At 51.7% G+C, this 13613-nt stretch overlaps 5 protein-coding genes across 5 annotated transcripts; 3 read left to right on the top strand and 2 right to left on the bottom strand.

Annotated features, from left to right (window-relative positions):
• Nucleotides 1–1228: 1228 nt before the first annotated feature.
• On the top strand, nt 1229–1892 carry BO88DRAFT_300140 (uncharacterized protein; the record flags this gene model as incomplete). The annotated part of the gene is made up of 4 exons (XM_025702414.1): nt 1229–1379; nt 1432–1557; nt 1604–1759; nt 1816–1892. Coding segments are annotated over 4 exons (510 nt in total), but the record flags the coding sequence as incomplete, so codon positions are not given.
• A 746-nt stretch (nt 1893–2638) lies between these two features.
• On the top strand, nt 2639–4458 carry BO88DRAFT_471893 (FAD/NAD(P)-binding domain-containing protein; the record flags this gene model as incomplete). Its single annotated transcript, XM_025711725.1, has 2 exons — nt 2639–2862; nt 2997–4458. The coding sequence occupies 2 exons, from the start codon at nt 2639–2641 to the stop codon at nt 4354–4356; spliced, it is 1584 nt and encodes a 527-aa protein (XP_025558755.1). The 3' UTR covers nt 4357–4458.
• A 172-nt stretch (nt 4459–4630) lies between these two features.
• On the top strand, nt 4631–6292 carry BO88DRAFT_471889 (allantoate permease; the record flags this gene model as incomplete). The annotated part of the gene is made up of 3 exons (XM_025711724.1): nt 4631–4852; nt 4905–4973; nt 5027–6292. Exons 1-3 carry the CDS (start codon nt 4667–4669, stop codon nt 6290–6292), a joined length of 1521 nt encoding a protein of 506 aa, XP_025558754.1. The 5' UTR covers nt 4631–4666.
• A 213-nt stretch (nt 6293–6505) lies between these two features.
• BO88DRAFT_418871 (uncharacterized protein) lies at nt 6506–7027 on the bottom strand (the record flags this gene model as incomplete). Its single annotated transcript, XM_025708368.1, has 1 exon — nt 6506–7027. One exon carries the CDS (start codon nt 7025–7027, stop codon nt 6506–6508), a length of 522 nt encoding a protein of 173 aa, XP_025558753.1.
• An 879-nt stretch (nt 7028–7906) lies between these two features.
• BO88DRAFT_407963 (non-ribosomal peptide synthetase) lies at nt 7907–11309 on the bottom strand. Its single transcript, XM_025707583.1, has one exon. It carries the CDS (start codon nt 11226–11228, stop codon nt 8133–8135), a length of 3096 nt encoding a protein of 1031 aa, XP_025558752.1. The 5' UTR covers nt 11229–11309; the 3' UTR covers nt 7907–8132.
• Nucleotides 11310–13613: the final 2304 nt, after the last annotated feature.

Genomic DNA, 13613 nt, shown 5'->3' with positions numbered 1-13613 from the left:
CCTTATGGTACTTGGGGACACAGGAATTCTCTCAACACCAGTTGACATGGTAATGTGCGTCTGATAGTGTAGCCCAGTAGGGCCATATTCATGACAACAGCTAATGTGAAATATCCTGTACCCAATTGCCCAATATATGGATCATGTAGAAAATCTCCATTTATTAACGACAACAACGGGATTTCTATCTAGCGGTGGGGCCAGTATGTCTATTGAACTCTCGTCTTGTCCAACGTCCGCTTCCTGAGAACCTACTAATAACGGATACCACTCCCGAATTCACATTCCCTGAGGCACGATGATGTAGACATTATTCACCTTCCTCTTTAGGAAAATCCTCTGAAGCAAGCAGAGAGGTATGTCAACCGTTGTGAAGTAGGATCATGCGGCCCCTGGCAATCCCGCCCCAGAATGGCCGGTAAGCAGCCGTCAATATCAGGACATCTATCGTCCTTGAACTTACAAGGAGGGTATCTCCATCGGATCAGTAGAATTTTGTCAGACCCTGACAGGAAACCCCACAGCCGAGCCATTTCTAAGAATAGACCTTGATGGGGTCGCCGAATTGAGATCAAGCTCAAGTGCCCTCGCTAAATGAGGATGTCGGGGTCCATATTGAATCCGATCTGCCCGCTAGAGACCCAGGGCTTTTGGACCCCACACTACTTCCAGAACGCTTTGAAGAATGATTTGGGGCCACCACAGAAGGTGTCGCATCTTTGTTATTGCTGTGAGAGCGGTGTATCTGCGCAAAAGCCAGAAAACGCTGTATGGTTGAGTATGAGGAGAGCTTGGAAGTGATCAAATATAGCTCGGTAATCCCCATGTCAGTCGGAACGCGAGGCAAGAACTATCACATATGCTGCAGATATCCAGGTTTGGGGTGCAAGCGATAAGCACTAGAATATGTCGATCGGTCAACCGCTTCAGTCTACGTCCAAAAACGGTTGGGCATCTCGTGTTTTCGCTAATAGAAGGATTTTGCATGTAGCAGATTGAAACATAGCATCTTTACCCCAGTGTAGGCGATCGCTTCAATCAAACCTCAGTGTTTACAGGAGACTGGGTCTAGGACATTATTCATCGTAACTTCCCTAGCCAGACCGTGAAGCATATAAACGCGGTTTTCCCACTGCAAAGTTCCTCATGTCCTTTGACAACACAGTATTCTTATTTCTCTTTGTTCTAGATATTCTTCTTTTCTCATCACACAATGAGCTTCAAGGTTCTTAAACTTCTTGCTGTCGCCGGCCTTCTTTCGGCATCCGTGGCGTATTCGACTGAGTCTGATGTGGAAATTACCTTTTACGGGTATCCTGACAACGATCCTCCCAGTGCGGACATTGCCTATGATTGCGGTCGTGGTTACACGGCAGGAGGTACGTTCTCGGAGTTCTTCGGGCTGAGTATGTCAAAGCTAACAGCTGCTAGGCACCGGCACGTATGACGATCCTCTCACCTTTGCCACCGCTCCTGGGGAGTTTGAAAAGTGTGAGATCATCTATCTGCCGTACCTTCGCAAGTACCTCCGCTTCGAGGATACATGCGCGCAGTGCAGTAAGTACCCTCACGCTTAGTACTGTGCCTCCGCTGACAGAAACAGCTACCGATTATGACAATGGCAAGCTCCATATCGATATTTGGACTGGCTCCACTACTTCCAGTGGTGGTGATACCCAGATTGACTGTGAAGATTCTTTGACGCCCGATGATTCTCAAACCGTCATCATCAACCCAGGAACCTCCTACACCGTCAACTGTATGTTAAAGACCCCAGGTAGTACTTACCAGATATGACCTAACGGCCCAACCAAGCGGACGAGCTGTTTGCGAGCGGCAAATGCTATACATCGAACACTTATAGCAGTGCCGACGCTTCGAGCTACTGCAGTTCCGGTTCTTCGGGTTCGAGCTCCAGCTCTGGCTCCGGGTCCAGCTCCTCCTCATCTTCCTGCTCCTGGTCAGGCCATTGTGCTGGTAGGGCCCCTCTCCGGACCGTGCCTCGTGTTACACTGACCCATGGCATTCAGGTGCTTCCTGCTCAACCGAGAACGACTGCTCCGACAACCTCACCTGCCAGAGTGGTAAGTGCGCCTGATCACAGTTCTACTGCCGCGGTAGCTGGAGCGACTTTGTTGGACCAGGAGGTGTGACACGGGACACGTCGTTGCTCTTTGTACGATCATGTGATACAATCTGCTCGTGTCCTTCTTTACCTCAGACCATCAAAACCCTGGCGAGTTACCCTAACAGGATAAGTATTACATAAGGCGCGGACTCGCTGCCACTGGCCATAACAAGGAGAATCTTTTCTACTACACCATGTATAGTCCAGCTATCTGTCTCATCGTTATATCATTAGTTGACCAATCTTTTATCCCGACGGGCATTTTCGGTATTTTGGTAAATATGCCTATTACATGCCGATGGCACACTTTACTTCATCTATCCCCATCTCTCTCGTCACGGCAATGTCTGTCGCGCCTGGGTATATGCATCTTACGGATGAATTGTAAATTGGTCCATGTTGCGGGACGTCTTGCCGCGAAACGTCTGAGCTTCCTGGTGCTCAAGCTTTCTCGAAATGGCGGGCCTGACAAATCACAATGGAAGTATTGTGGTTACTACCATGATAGGCATGTATCACAGGTGGTCGTCACATCCCATGACTGTTGTTATTGGTCCTGTCGATCACCGGGTACCACCTGCTATTTCTCAGAGTAACAGCAGAAGCGGCAAGATCCAGGCATACTTGCATCGTCGTAATGGCAGACGACTGCAGGCAGGACTTCTGTCCTTCTTTCGGCATTACTTTGCCACATTGCTATCGCCGCCGACCTCGCTCACCCACCTAGTCGGCGGGTATAGATAGGTCGCTCTGACCACCAACAGCACACAGGCCTGATACGTATCGCGTCAATTGTGCACTTCACAATCATGCTCTGTCCATTCGCTAAAACTCCCATACTTCTGTTTGTTTTTGCAACATTGTTCAGCATCGGTCGCACTATCAATTCGTCCTCACGCAGTGAATGCGAGGTTATTCGCCGAGATGTTTGTATTATCGGTGGCGGCGCTGCGGGCACTTATGCCGCGATAAACCTACTTCAAGAGGGTTACTCAGTCGTTGTGGTTGAGAAGACTGGCCGTTTGGGTGGCCATACTATCACGTACATCGAGCCGAGCACGGACACGCCGCTTGACTTCGGAGTGACTCTGTTTGAAGATTCGCCGGAGACCATAGAATTTTTCTCCCATCTTGCAGTACCTTTTGCTAAGGCTTCAAATGGCGGCAGATACATGGAACGCATTGACTTTGAAACTGGCGAAGTGCTGGAGCCCTACCCCGGTAATGTCAGCGAGGCTTTGGAACGCTACGGAGATATTCTCCGTCAATATCCCTATCTTTTGGAGGGATGGGACCTCCCAGAGGACATACCCGAGGATCTCCTGATGCCTTTCGGAGAATTCGTCGAACAATACGACCTGGGGGCTGCCGTCGAGCTGATCAGTATCTACAGCCAGGGGGTGCGCAACTGGCTTAACTACCCGACCGTTTATCTGATGAAGTTCGTGTCGTTGGATATGTTAAGAGCGCTTCAGACGGGATTTCTATCAACTGCTCGACATCATAATTCGGAGCTTTACGAGGCTGCTCTGGAGGAACTGGGAGATGATGCTCTGCTTCATAGCGTTGTAGTGAACGCGTGTCGGGAGGATGACGAAATGCATCGACTGACGGTGGAATCGACGGATGGTACACATTGGATGATTGAGGCCAATACGACTATCCTCGCTGCACCCCCGACTGGGCATGTGCTGGATGGCTTAGATCTCGATGATTTCGAATCTTCTCTGTTCAGTCAATTTATTTACGGACACTACTATGCCGGCCTGGTGCGGGTAGATGGATGTCCCGAGGGAGTCCAGATTGTGAATCGTGGGTCCGACAGACCTTACTCACTTCCCCTGCTTCCGTGCATCTTGATGATGTATCCGACCGCGGTGCCAGGTGTGATGGCCGTTGGATACGGTAGCGAGGAGCCAATGACGGAGGAACAAGTCAAGGGGGCGATTGTGGAGGACATTCTAGGACTGCGCCGAGCTGGATACGAAGTCGACGACCCGGAGTTCCTGGCGTTTGCCGACCATTCCCCATTCGAAATGTCAGTTGGGCGGAAGGCCATCGAGGACGGATTCTACCATGACCTGAAGAAGCTGCAGGGACACCGCAATACGTACTATATCGGGGCGACTTTCGAATATCCAGGGTCCTCAGCCATTTGGCGGGCGGTGGATCGACTGCTTCCATCGGTTGTTGAGAGTATTGGGAGGTCAGAGAAACTAAAGGTGTAGAGGCGTTGCAGAAAGGAAAAACATAATGTCACGAAGCATTGGGCAGATTGTAACTACAAAGAGTCCTGCTGGCAATTCAAAATCCTGCAGATTATTGGTGGATAGCGTATCGCAGCGGCGATCCCTTGCTATTAGGGTACGCGTTGCCGATTGGTGGTTTGCACCAGATATCGGAAGGGATCCGGCGGGGGAAAAGATATGGCACTTGTCTTCAAAGCTCTAAATATCATTCTTGATCGTCCCTATTAGAATCTCGACCCGTGTAGGCCTAATATCCTTTGCTAATCCCTCAACTTTGCGACTTCTAGTGATGGACACGGTCGCACCCGCTGCAGAGGCGCACGACGCGCCCGAAGAGTCGCCGGTGATCGCTTCCCGCGTGTTACGCAAGGTGGACAGTCGTTTGTTGCCTCTTCTCTTCATTACATATTTGCTTAACTTTATGGATAAAACTATCCTGTCGAGTGCATCTGTATTTGGGTTGATTGAAGATACTGTGCGTACCTCTTTATGCACCGGTTTGAAATTTGTTAACTCATATCCACCAGCATTTGGTCGGCCAGCAGTACAGCTGGGTATCCAGCATCTTCTACTTTGGATACTTCTTCTGGGAATGGGTGCGACCGTAATCTATCTCGATTTCTTCATGAGATAACTGACTCCCCTTCAGCCCACCAACGTCTTGATCCCTCGGGTGCCCGTCGCCAAATATCTGTCCATCAACACTTGGTTCTGGGGCGCCGTGGTAGCCCTGACGGCCGCCTGTACCAACTACGGCGGTCTGTTAACCGTGCGATTCCTTCTCGGGGTTGCAGAGGCCACCATCACACCGGCCTTCATGTTCCTCACCTCGACGTGGTACACCCGCGATGAGATCCCCTTCCGCACGGGCATCTGGTTTTCGGGCAACTCGGTCGGCGGACTCGTCGCCAGTCTGCTTGCCTATGGCATCGGCCACATTGACCATCCCCTGCATCCCTGGATGTGGATGTTCATCATTCTCGGCGTGGCCACCTTTCTCTGGGGTTTCGTGCTCTTCGCCTTCCTCCCGGATAGTATCTCCACAGCCACATTCCTCACTCCCGAGGAACGTGAATTCATGGCTCACCGTGCCGTGATTGCGGGTACCGGTCGGACAGAGAAGACAACATGGAAATGGGCGCAATTCATCGAATGCCTTTGCGATCCCAAGACGTGGCACCTGTTCGCCCTGGCAGTGCTAACCCAGATTCCCAACGGCGGAACACAGAACTTTGGCAACCTCGTCATCAAATCGTTCGGCTTCACCTCTCTTCAGTCGACGCTGATTGTCATCCCTGCCAGTGTAATCAGTGCCGGCACCATTGCCCTCACCGGCTGGCTAGCCAGTCGGTCCCATCATTGGAATTGTCTGCTGATTGTGTGTATTGTCGCACTGTCCATCACCGGCAGTGCCATCATCTATGCTCGTGCTCACCATGTGCCCCTCGGCGCCCAGCTCTTCGGTTACTTTCTGCTGTCCACGGGTCCCGGTGCCCTTCCACTCATCATGTCCCTCCTGCAGGCGAACTACCGTGGTGTCACCAAGAAAATGACCATCACCTCCATGATGTTCATCGCCTACTGCGCGGGAAATATTGCCGGGCCGCAGTTCTTCAAGTCGAGCGAGGCCCCGCTCTATCAGACTTCGTTCCGCGCCATCCTTATCTGCTATATTATTTCCGCGGCGTTGGCAGTGTCGCTGCGATGTTATCTGCAGTGGTTTAATCAGAAGCGCGATCGTGAGGAGGGAGTCCAGGGGACGGCGACTTTGGCTGGGGCTGTAGGGGGCAAAGTTGCCAATCAGCGACAGGATGGGAACGATGTGTCGGTGTTGGTGCAGTCTGTTGAGTTGCAAGCGGAGGATTATGAGGATGCGACCGACTGGAATACGGTCGGCTTCCGCTATCGCTTGTAGGTAGAGATAGAGCTGTCTCAGTATATGTAAATGGAGTAAAGAGCGATTGCCAGGCAACTGCGATTATGTGTCACCGGTATTCCCCTCGCAGGAAGTATGTTATCTGGCTGAAGCGGTGCTACCGAGCAGAAATTTCTTTCACTCTCAATTCCTGTGGTAGAAAACGTCCTCTCGCACCGCTTTCCATGAAAAGCCTGAACATTTACCTTGAACTCATGCTTCCTGCACCCCATAAGTTTCTCTGACTGCCGTCTGCCGCCTGCGCTGATCTTCCGTGGTGAGCTCGCTGAGTAGCTGCGCCGGGATCTGTCCCGAAGCATTCGGCTGCTCCACTGAGCCTTCGGCCTCCACGAGGACTCTAATCCATTGTTCCTGCGCTCGTAAGAGAGCACTACAAAGCTGTGCGGAATCCGATTTCCGGGTTCTATTATACTGTCGAAGCATAGTCCTTTTTATTACCTCCTGCAGAGGAGTGCCTTTTACATGGTTGGCAAAGTCGATATCCTCTCCCCAGCTAATCGGATGGTGAGCCACATCCGGTTGATTCAAATGTCTGACGAGGTAGTGCATAGCAGTACAGCCATTGCTATCCCGGTCGTTGATATCGATCGATAACTCTAGCGGTCCGTCGATCATTGGCAGACCGACCCGGTCCAGCCAACTGGCTGCACACAGCCGGTGGAGAGAAAGCCTAGCATCAGCTCCCTTATCTAGGAGAGGTACAATCATGTCCATGGATTTAGTGTCCTCATTGCAGGTTAAACTGCATAATAGAAGTGATCTAGGGCTTAGAATAAGACTGATGGAGTCACCGTGGCAGCTTCTACGGAGCGAGCCGTAGCGCCGGCGCAGTCATCGTCAGTAATTAGTAGATATATACAATGGCAACTTCATACACGTTCTTCACGGAACCTCTTTTCTACCGGTTCATTCAAAAGCTATGACCATTCCATATCCAACAAATGAAGAATTGAGGAAAATATCAGAGTCACAATGTCCACCGTTCCATGTCGTTAACTGGTATTTAGAATGGTGAATGACAGTGCGGGTGCTCACGGAACAGATTTAGTCATGATTGTGAACAAGTAGAAGATCAAAGGCGTTATCTCCATCGTAGAGAAGGAAACCATATACTCTACGAAAAGAAGCACCAGATTCCCATTCAAAGTTTCCCACAAGTTTCAGAAGAAAGATTTTTAGCGAGGACTTGGTAAGTATATAGCATATATATGTATATTCTGATGAAAGCTCAGGCCAAGTGTTCATCTTTAAGACGCAGACGTCTATCACAATAACCCTTGAGAGACATGATTATTACCCTATTTAGTATACATTTCATCCCTTAGGCAACGATGGGAGAGAAAACAGGATTTTTCCAGCTAAGCTGATTGTTCAGCTTGATGACCCTTACTCTGAACCTGAGTCTACGGAGAAGGCCAAGGATACACAACCTGCAAGGCGAGTAATGGCTCCAGGCAGCAAGATATCCTGACCACTTAGACGAAGCAATTCAGTTCCTTTCATTTGTGCCAAGAGTTATTGTGAAGCAATGCCCCTATGAGGGAGCCCGTGGACCGCTGATAAGCAAATTCGATTGTATTCTACCAAGCAGTCATAACTCGTCCTATCTGACATCAAATAGCTATAAATCATTGTTCTCCTAAGGTCAGACCCCTTTTATTTTCTCAATCCTTCTTTCGTTGCATCATCAGTCATTTATTTCTGTTGAGGTGTGCTGGTGTGCTTCGTTGTCTTTCATTTCTTCATCCGTTATAGAGCCACCGATAAGTTCTCATCAAAAACAAGAACGAACCACCCACAATTGATTAGAAAAAGGTTCTCACACTTGCATGCGTACAGGCTTGTGCCATACACAGCATGGTAGCCAACTCTTCAACGATCGGTGGAAGAGCACCTCAATATCCTCCCGGTTGAGGATGTGCGGTGCATCTTGCAAGGCGCGGCGAATGTTCTCCCGCCCGTACTCAGCCATGTTCTCATAGACCTCCCAGCGGGTCATGTTGCCAAACACCTTCTCCCTGAGCATGGGAGTTAGGGGGTGGAGAGGGTCATCCAATCGCTCAGAGAGCGAGTTCACCCATTGCTCGTAAGGCACCCCTTCCATCTTGTAGGGAGAAAGCTGATTGAGCAGGTCAAAACTGGTGTTGATGTCAATAGCGTTGTTAAGGTCAGGCTGCACGAGGTTGTAGGCGTGGCCCAAGTTCTTGTGGGTCGTTGAGATATGAAGAATGGAATCCACGACGAAGTCTACGGGGATGAATTCCTTGCGCTGGTTGGGCAGGATGGGATACAGCCCCATGTCCATACAGCTGGTGAAGAGACGGGAGATGAAATCGTCCGGGTTACAGATGCCGGACTTGCTATGGCCCAGGACAAACCCTGGACGGTAAATGGCCACGGGGAAGCCGTTATCAATGGCATTCCAAACGATCGCCTCCGCCACGTACTGACTTTGAGCATAACCAGTGTCGCTTGGCAGAGCAGCCAAGTGCGGCGCGGGCCGTTCATCCTCTGGCAGCAGCTTGGCGCCAGTGACATATCCAGTTGGACCGTAGGCCGCGATGGTGGACGAGTAGTGCATGGCCTTGGTCCGCCGATGAGTAGCAAACTCGAGCATGTTCAAGGTCCCGATAGTATTCTCCTGGCGATGAGAGGAATAAGGAGCGACGTAGCTCACCTTGGCCCCGAGGTGGAAGATCACACTAGACCATGTGGCGAAGTAATCGTACTGCTCCGGAGACAGACCCAGCCGTGGCTGTCCGAAATTACCTGGCAGGGCGATGACCTTGTCCATGTTTGCGTAGAGGCTGTACTTCTCCATAGTCTTCTCGAGACGCGCCCGGGCTGAGGGTTCGTCCTCGGCGCGCACCAAACAAGCCACCTTTCTAACATCAGGCCGCTTCACGAGCGTGGCCAGGAGAAACACGCCCACAAAGCCCGTAGCTCCCGTCAGGAAGATTCTGCCTTCGCTCTTATCCTGCCAGTGCGGAATAACGCCTCCGATGGGACGCAAGTGTTCGCCCAACTTAGAGTCCTGTAGCCAGACCTCCTGTTCGGCCTGGATACTCGAGTCGTCGCCATGAACTTGGATATTGGTGACAAGCCGCGTCAGGCTCTCGAAGCTGGTATTCTCGTAGAGCATTTGGGCGCGCAACGAGATGCCAAAAGTTTGATTGATGCGAGCGATCATTGTGGCAGCGATTAGGGACGTTCCACCCATGGTCACGAAGTCGTCGGTTGGGCGTAGATGCTCAACCGTGAGACCAAACACGTCAATCCAGATATACTCCAGCTTAGCAGCGTTGCTGCCAGTGTTGACATTCCCATTAGCTCCATTAGCCCGTGAGCGCTTGAGCTTCTGATAATACCGTGCTTCCAGAGCCTTCCGGTCAGCTTTGCCGGTGGAGCGAAGGGGCAGGATGTCAATGAGCTCCAAACGGGGAACCATGAGATCCGGTGCCTGCTCCATGTATGCTTTCATGATGGCACCATCCGCGACATCAGGCGAGGAAGGAATACAGTAGGCCAGCAGAAACTGGCCACGGCCGACTTCTTCCGGTGTGATCTTTACCACCACAGCAGCACTCACCAGGCCCGTGCCAACGAGGGCCGATTCCAAGGCCTCCAGTTCCACGCGCTGACCACGAATCTTGATCTGGTTGTCCTTTCGTCCGAGGTAGTAGTACACGCCTTTCTCGTCTGCACGCATCAAGTCTCCAGTTCGATACATGTGGTGGGGTCCCCGCTCCACTTTTCGGTGTAGTTGTGGAAGAAGAACGAAGCTCTTGGCAGTTTTCTGGGCGTCCCCAATATATCCCCCGGCAACACCCACGCCAGATACCACAAGCTCGCCAACTTCACCCGGCTTGACTGGGTTCATATTGTCATCAAGGAGAAATACCTCGACGTCGCCGAAGGGCTTTCCCACGGGGATCTCACCCCGGCGGGCCTCCTCTTCCGAGACTTGGTGATACAAAACATATATACTCGCTTCTGTCGGACCATATCCGTTGATTATTCGGCCTGGAGCTCCAGCATCGAATATGGATTGGATTGTCTGGCAGTTAATCGCCTCACCTCCAGTTATGAGAGTGTCCAGGGTGGAGAAAGCATCCGGACAGGCATAAGCCGTCACGGTGAGCAGGGAGGTTGTGAGTTGCAGCACATTGAGTTCCTTCTCCTTAACGAAGGCGCTAAGAGCAGACGGATCGAGAACAATCTCATGGGGGATGATGACCATGGTTGCTCCGCGCAGCAAGGGACCCCAAATCTCCACCAGGGAGGTGTCAAAGATGACGTTCGAACCGTGTCCAACACGCTGTCCCTTCCGAATGAGGTCCGCTGAATCGAGGCAAAGATTGATCAACCCCTCTGCAAACGCCTCGACTGCCTTCGGCTTGCCGGTTGTGCCCGAGGTGTGGAGCACATGAGAGCATGTCTGCGGCCCGTTCTGACTTGGGGCAATGTTTAGATCGAAGGTCTCGGGAACCACGCGATGGTCAACCACCAGATGCTTGACGCCCGGTAGTCTATGCTGTTGTACGATATCCGTGATGACAAGGGTCGATCCCAGGTTTTCCAGCATGTCTCTGAGCATCTCGTCTGGGAGCTTGGGGTCCAACGGCACACAAGCCCGGCCCGAGTAGATCACGGCGGCCTGGGATAATACGTGGTTCAAACTGCGAGGGGCAATGATGCCGACTGGCGAAGGGTCATCGTGAAGGATTTTGTTGACCTGGTCGGCGACGAAGAGAGCTTTTTCGTGTAGATCGCCGTATGTGACTTCGTACTGGCCTTCTTCAATGGCAATGGCCGTGCCGCGGACTATAGCTTGCCGCTCCAGGAGCTCAGCCAGGCCCAGCCCGGTGTCGCATCCATTCTCCAGAGCCTCTGAGATAAGTAACGACGGTGACATGGTGGTAGACTAGCAGGTAAGCAGGAGCCTAATGCTATTGTGAAGATTGAATGGGACCTGTGGTTGAGCAGTCCCTACCAGCTCGGGGGCGTCTCCTCATATACTCTTTCCTCCACGGACACTGTTGTGTCTCGGGCTCGCCTTCGCAATGCTTCATGACTAACTCCGCGCCAGCCCATGTTGAAGTGGTCGTTCAGAGGCGTACCATTGGCCTCTCCCTCTACGACACTCACGACTACTCGATCTGTTCAAGCCGGCCCAGACAGGCGAATCCCTTGCCTGTGCCAGGGGCCAATCCCGCTCGTCTATGTGTTCAATCAACAATGGAATATCATGGCATGGACACGCCAAATGTGATTCCAAGAGACATAAGCCCTCACCGTCGCCATCCAAGTCGGCGTATATCGAAACCAGCGCAGTTCTTCGAGCCACTGGTCCTCCTTGCGCGTGTGAGGAGGTTGGAATGCCGCAAAACCGGGCCCTAATACCGAGGTCCGGCTCCGCGGCGTTTCCATAGAATAGGTATATCCACTTGAGACCCTGCATGTTGACATGGGTCAGGTGTACGCGCGATGGCGTGATGACCATGTAAGATGGGCCGATTGCGCTAGGCTAAGGCTTATTGTAACTCAAACAGTGGATTCAAAGTTCACATAATCGCTCAAACTTGCCATGGCATTTTGGCGAGCAGCTTGCGGCGCCAGATAGTGCCGCAGCGGTGAATGGTGCATGCTGAAGTTAACGTACAAGGACAGTCCAGAAGAACCCGGCCAGATCTGGAAGCAACAGCTCAGCCCCCCAGCTTCCATGATGCCACCGGCTTCCTGCACCCACACTGCCATCTGGACAGGGCAGGCACGTCTCAAACAGGTTGAGATTGGCGCGGGGTTGAGGCGATACAAAAGCTTAGAGATCGCCGCGGCACGTTCCTCAGTCCTCTCTCCCACGGTGAGGCGGGGATGATCTGTCTCTCAATAAATCAGGGATCTGGTTTTAGGACTGTCCTCAGGCTTGTATCTGCGTTGGATTGGGATGGTCCAGAGCAGCTCTGGTGGAGGTCTAGTGGGTTCTTCATGCTGCTGTTGCTGTTCCCACCGCTTATGTCAGCCTCGTGCAGGACTCCGGCCATTTTCACTAATCAGAATCCGCGCTACTGCAGGATAAACTAGTACTGAGATTGGATGTTTACTCACGGAGTGCATCCTGCAACCAAATGTCCCGTTTTCAAGGCGCAACCGTGGCCTAGTTTCCTGGAGTGCGCAGTCTCCGGTCACCCGGCACCCCTCGCGCGGGCTTTATCCATTCCCACAATCCATCACAACGCAATGATACATGCTACGGGTCAAAGTTCCCGTCATTGGACCTGTGAGCAAAAACAGAAAGTTCCAGGTAAAGTACGACTCATTGTGTCTGGTTGTCGTTGATCGATGTGCCTATATAAGCCTTTCTTTTACCACCAAACCCAGTTTGAAAGTACTGTAGCGGCGGGCTGGTCCGTGAATCAATCGATGTAGCGTGCGATCAGCGTGGAGGATCCTCGTAGACAACTACGAATTAACCAGATTGACTTGCTTAGCAGCACATAAACTGGGCATACCTGGCCTGGCGGGGAAGAGAGATGGCACCATGGCCAGGGCCAGGCCGCTCGACCAAGGCTTTACAAGGGAATGGAACCTTCGCACGTATGTATGTAGCAGTGAGTTGCAGGACATCGTGCATGTCTTACGTAGCACAACCAACATTCTGGCAGGGCTCTGTGGAGTGCCTCTGTGCCCCCTCTTCACCATGAGCTGGAGTTCATATAGGCCGACAGGCAACGTAGTATGAGTGAATTAAGTCCTGCTCAATTTCCGGGATAATAAAGTTCGATCCTTTTGCCAGTATCCTGCAACGTCTCATCCTACTTGGGAAGCCCCGACTCCAGCAAGCAGCCGTCCAGCGCACCATCCTGAGACATCTGTTATATTTTGTATATTATACTACAGAGTATTCGTAGGTCGGTTAGGTATGGGAGGACGCCACATCTCACCGCTGCAATCATTTTAACGTCGACACCTGGGCCCTACCCTGGCTAGATCTCAAACCATGCCATCATGGCAGAAAGGTAGTAACCATTTTCGGAGAATGTCTGTTCTCTCCAGCATCGAACATTCTAGGCGAACGGGGATTGAGGCAGGGTTCTTTGGCTGAGAGGTAGTACAATGTCATAAGTCATTGCCATCCCTTCCGTCCATTTTTCTTTTCTGATGGGGATTCTGGAAGGGGCCAAGAATCCCGCAGAATCCCGTGATCTGATTGGCCCTTTGTGCAGGGGTCTTTCTTCCGTCCGTCTATGAATGGATACATCATTTCTTCTCTCTCTAAAAATAAACATACCACAGGGGT

This window comes from Aspergillus vadensis (genome assembly GCF_003184925.1).
Source record: "Aspergillus vadensis CBS 113365 unplaced genomic scaffold BO88scaffold_27, whole genome shotgun sequence".
In the NCBI taxonomy this organism is placed as follows: Eukaryota; Fungi; Ascomycota; class Eurotiomycetes; order Eurotiales; family Aspergillaceae; genus Aspergillus; species Aspergillus vadensis.
Note: the sequence above shows the minus strand (reverse complement) of the source record. Positions and strands in the feature narration are given on the sequence as shown.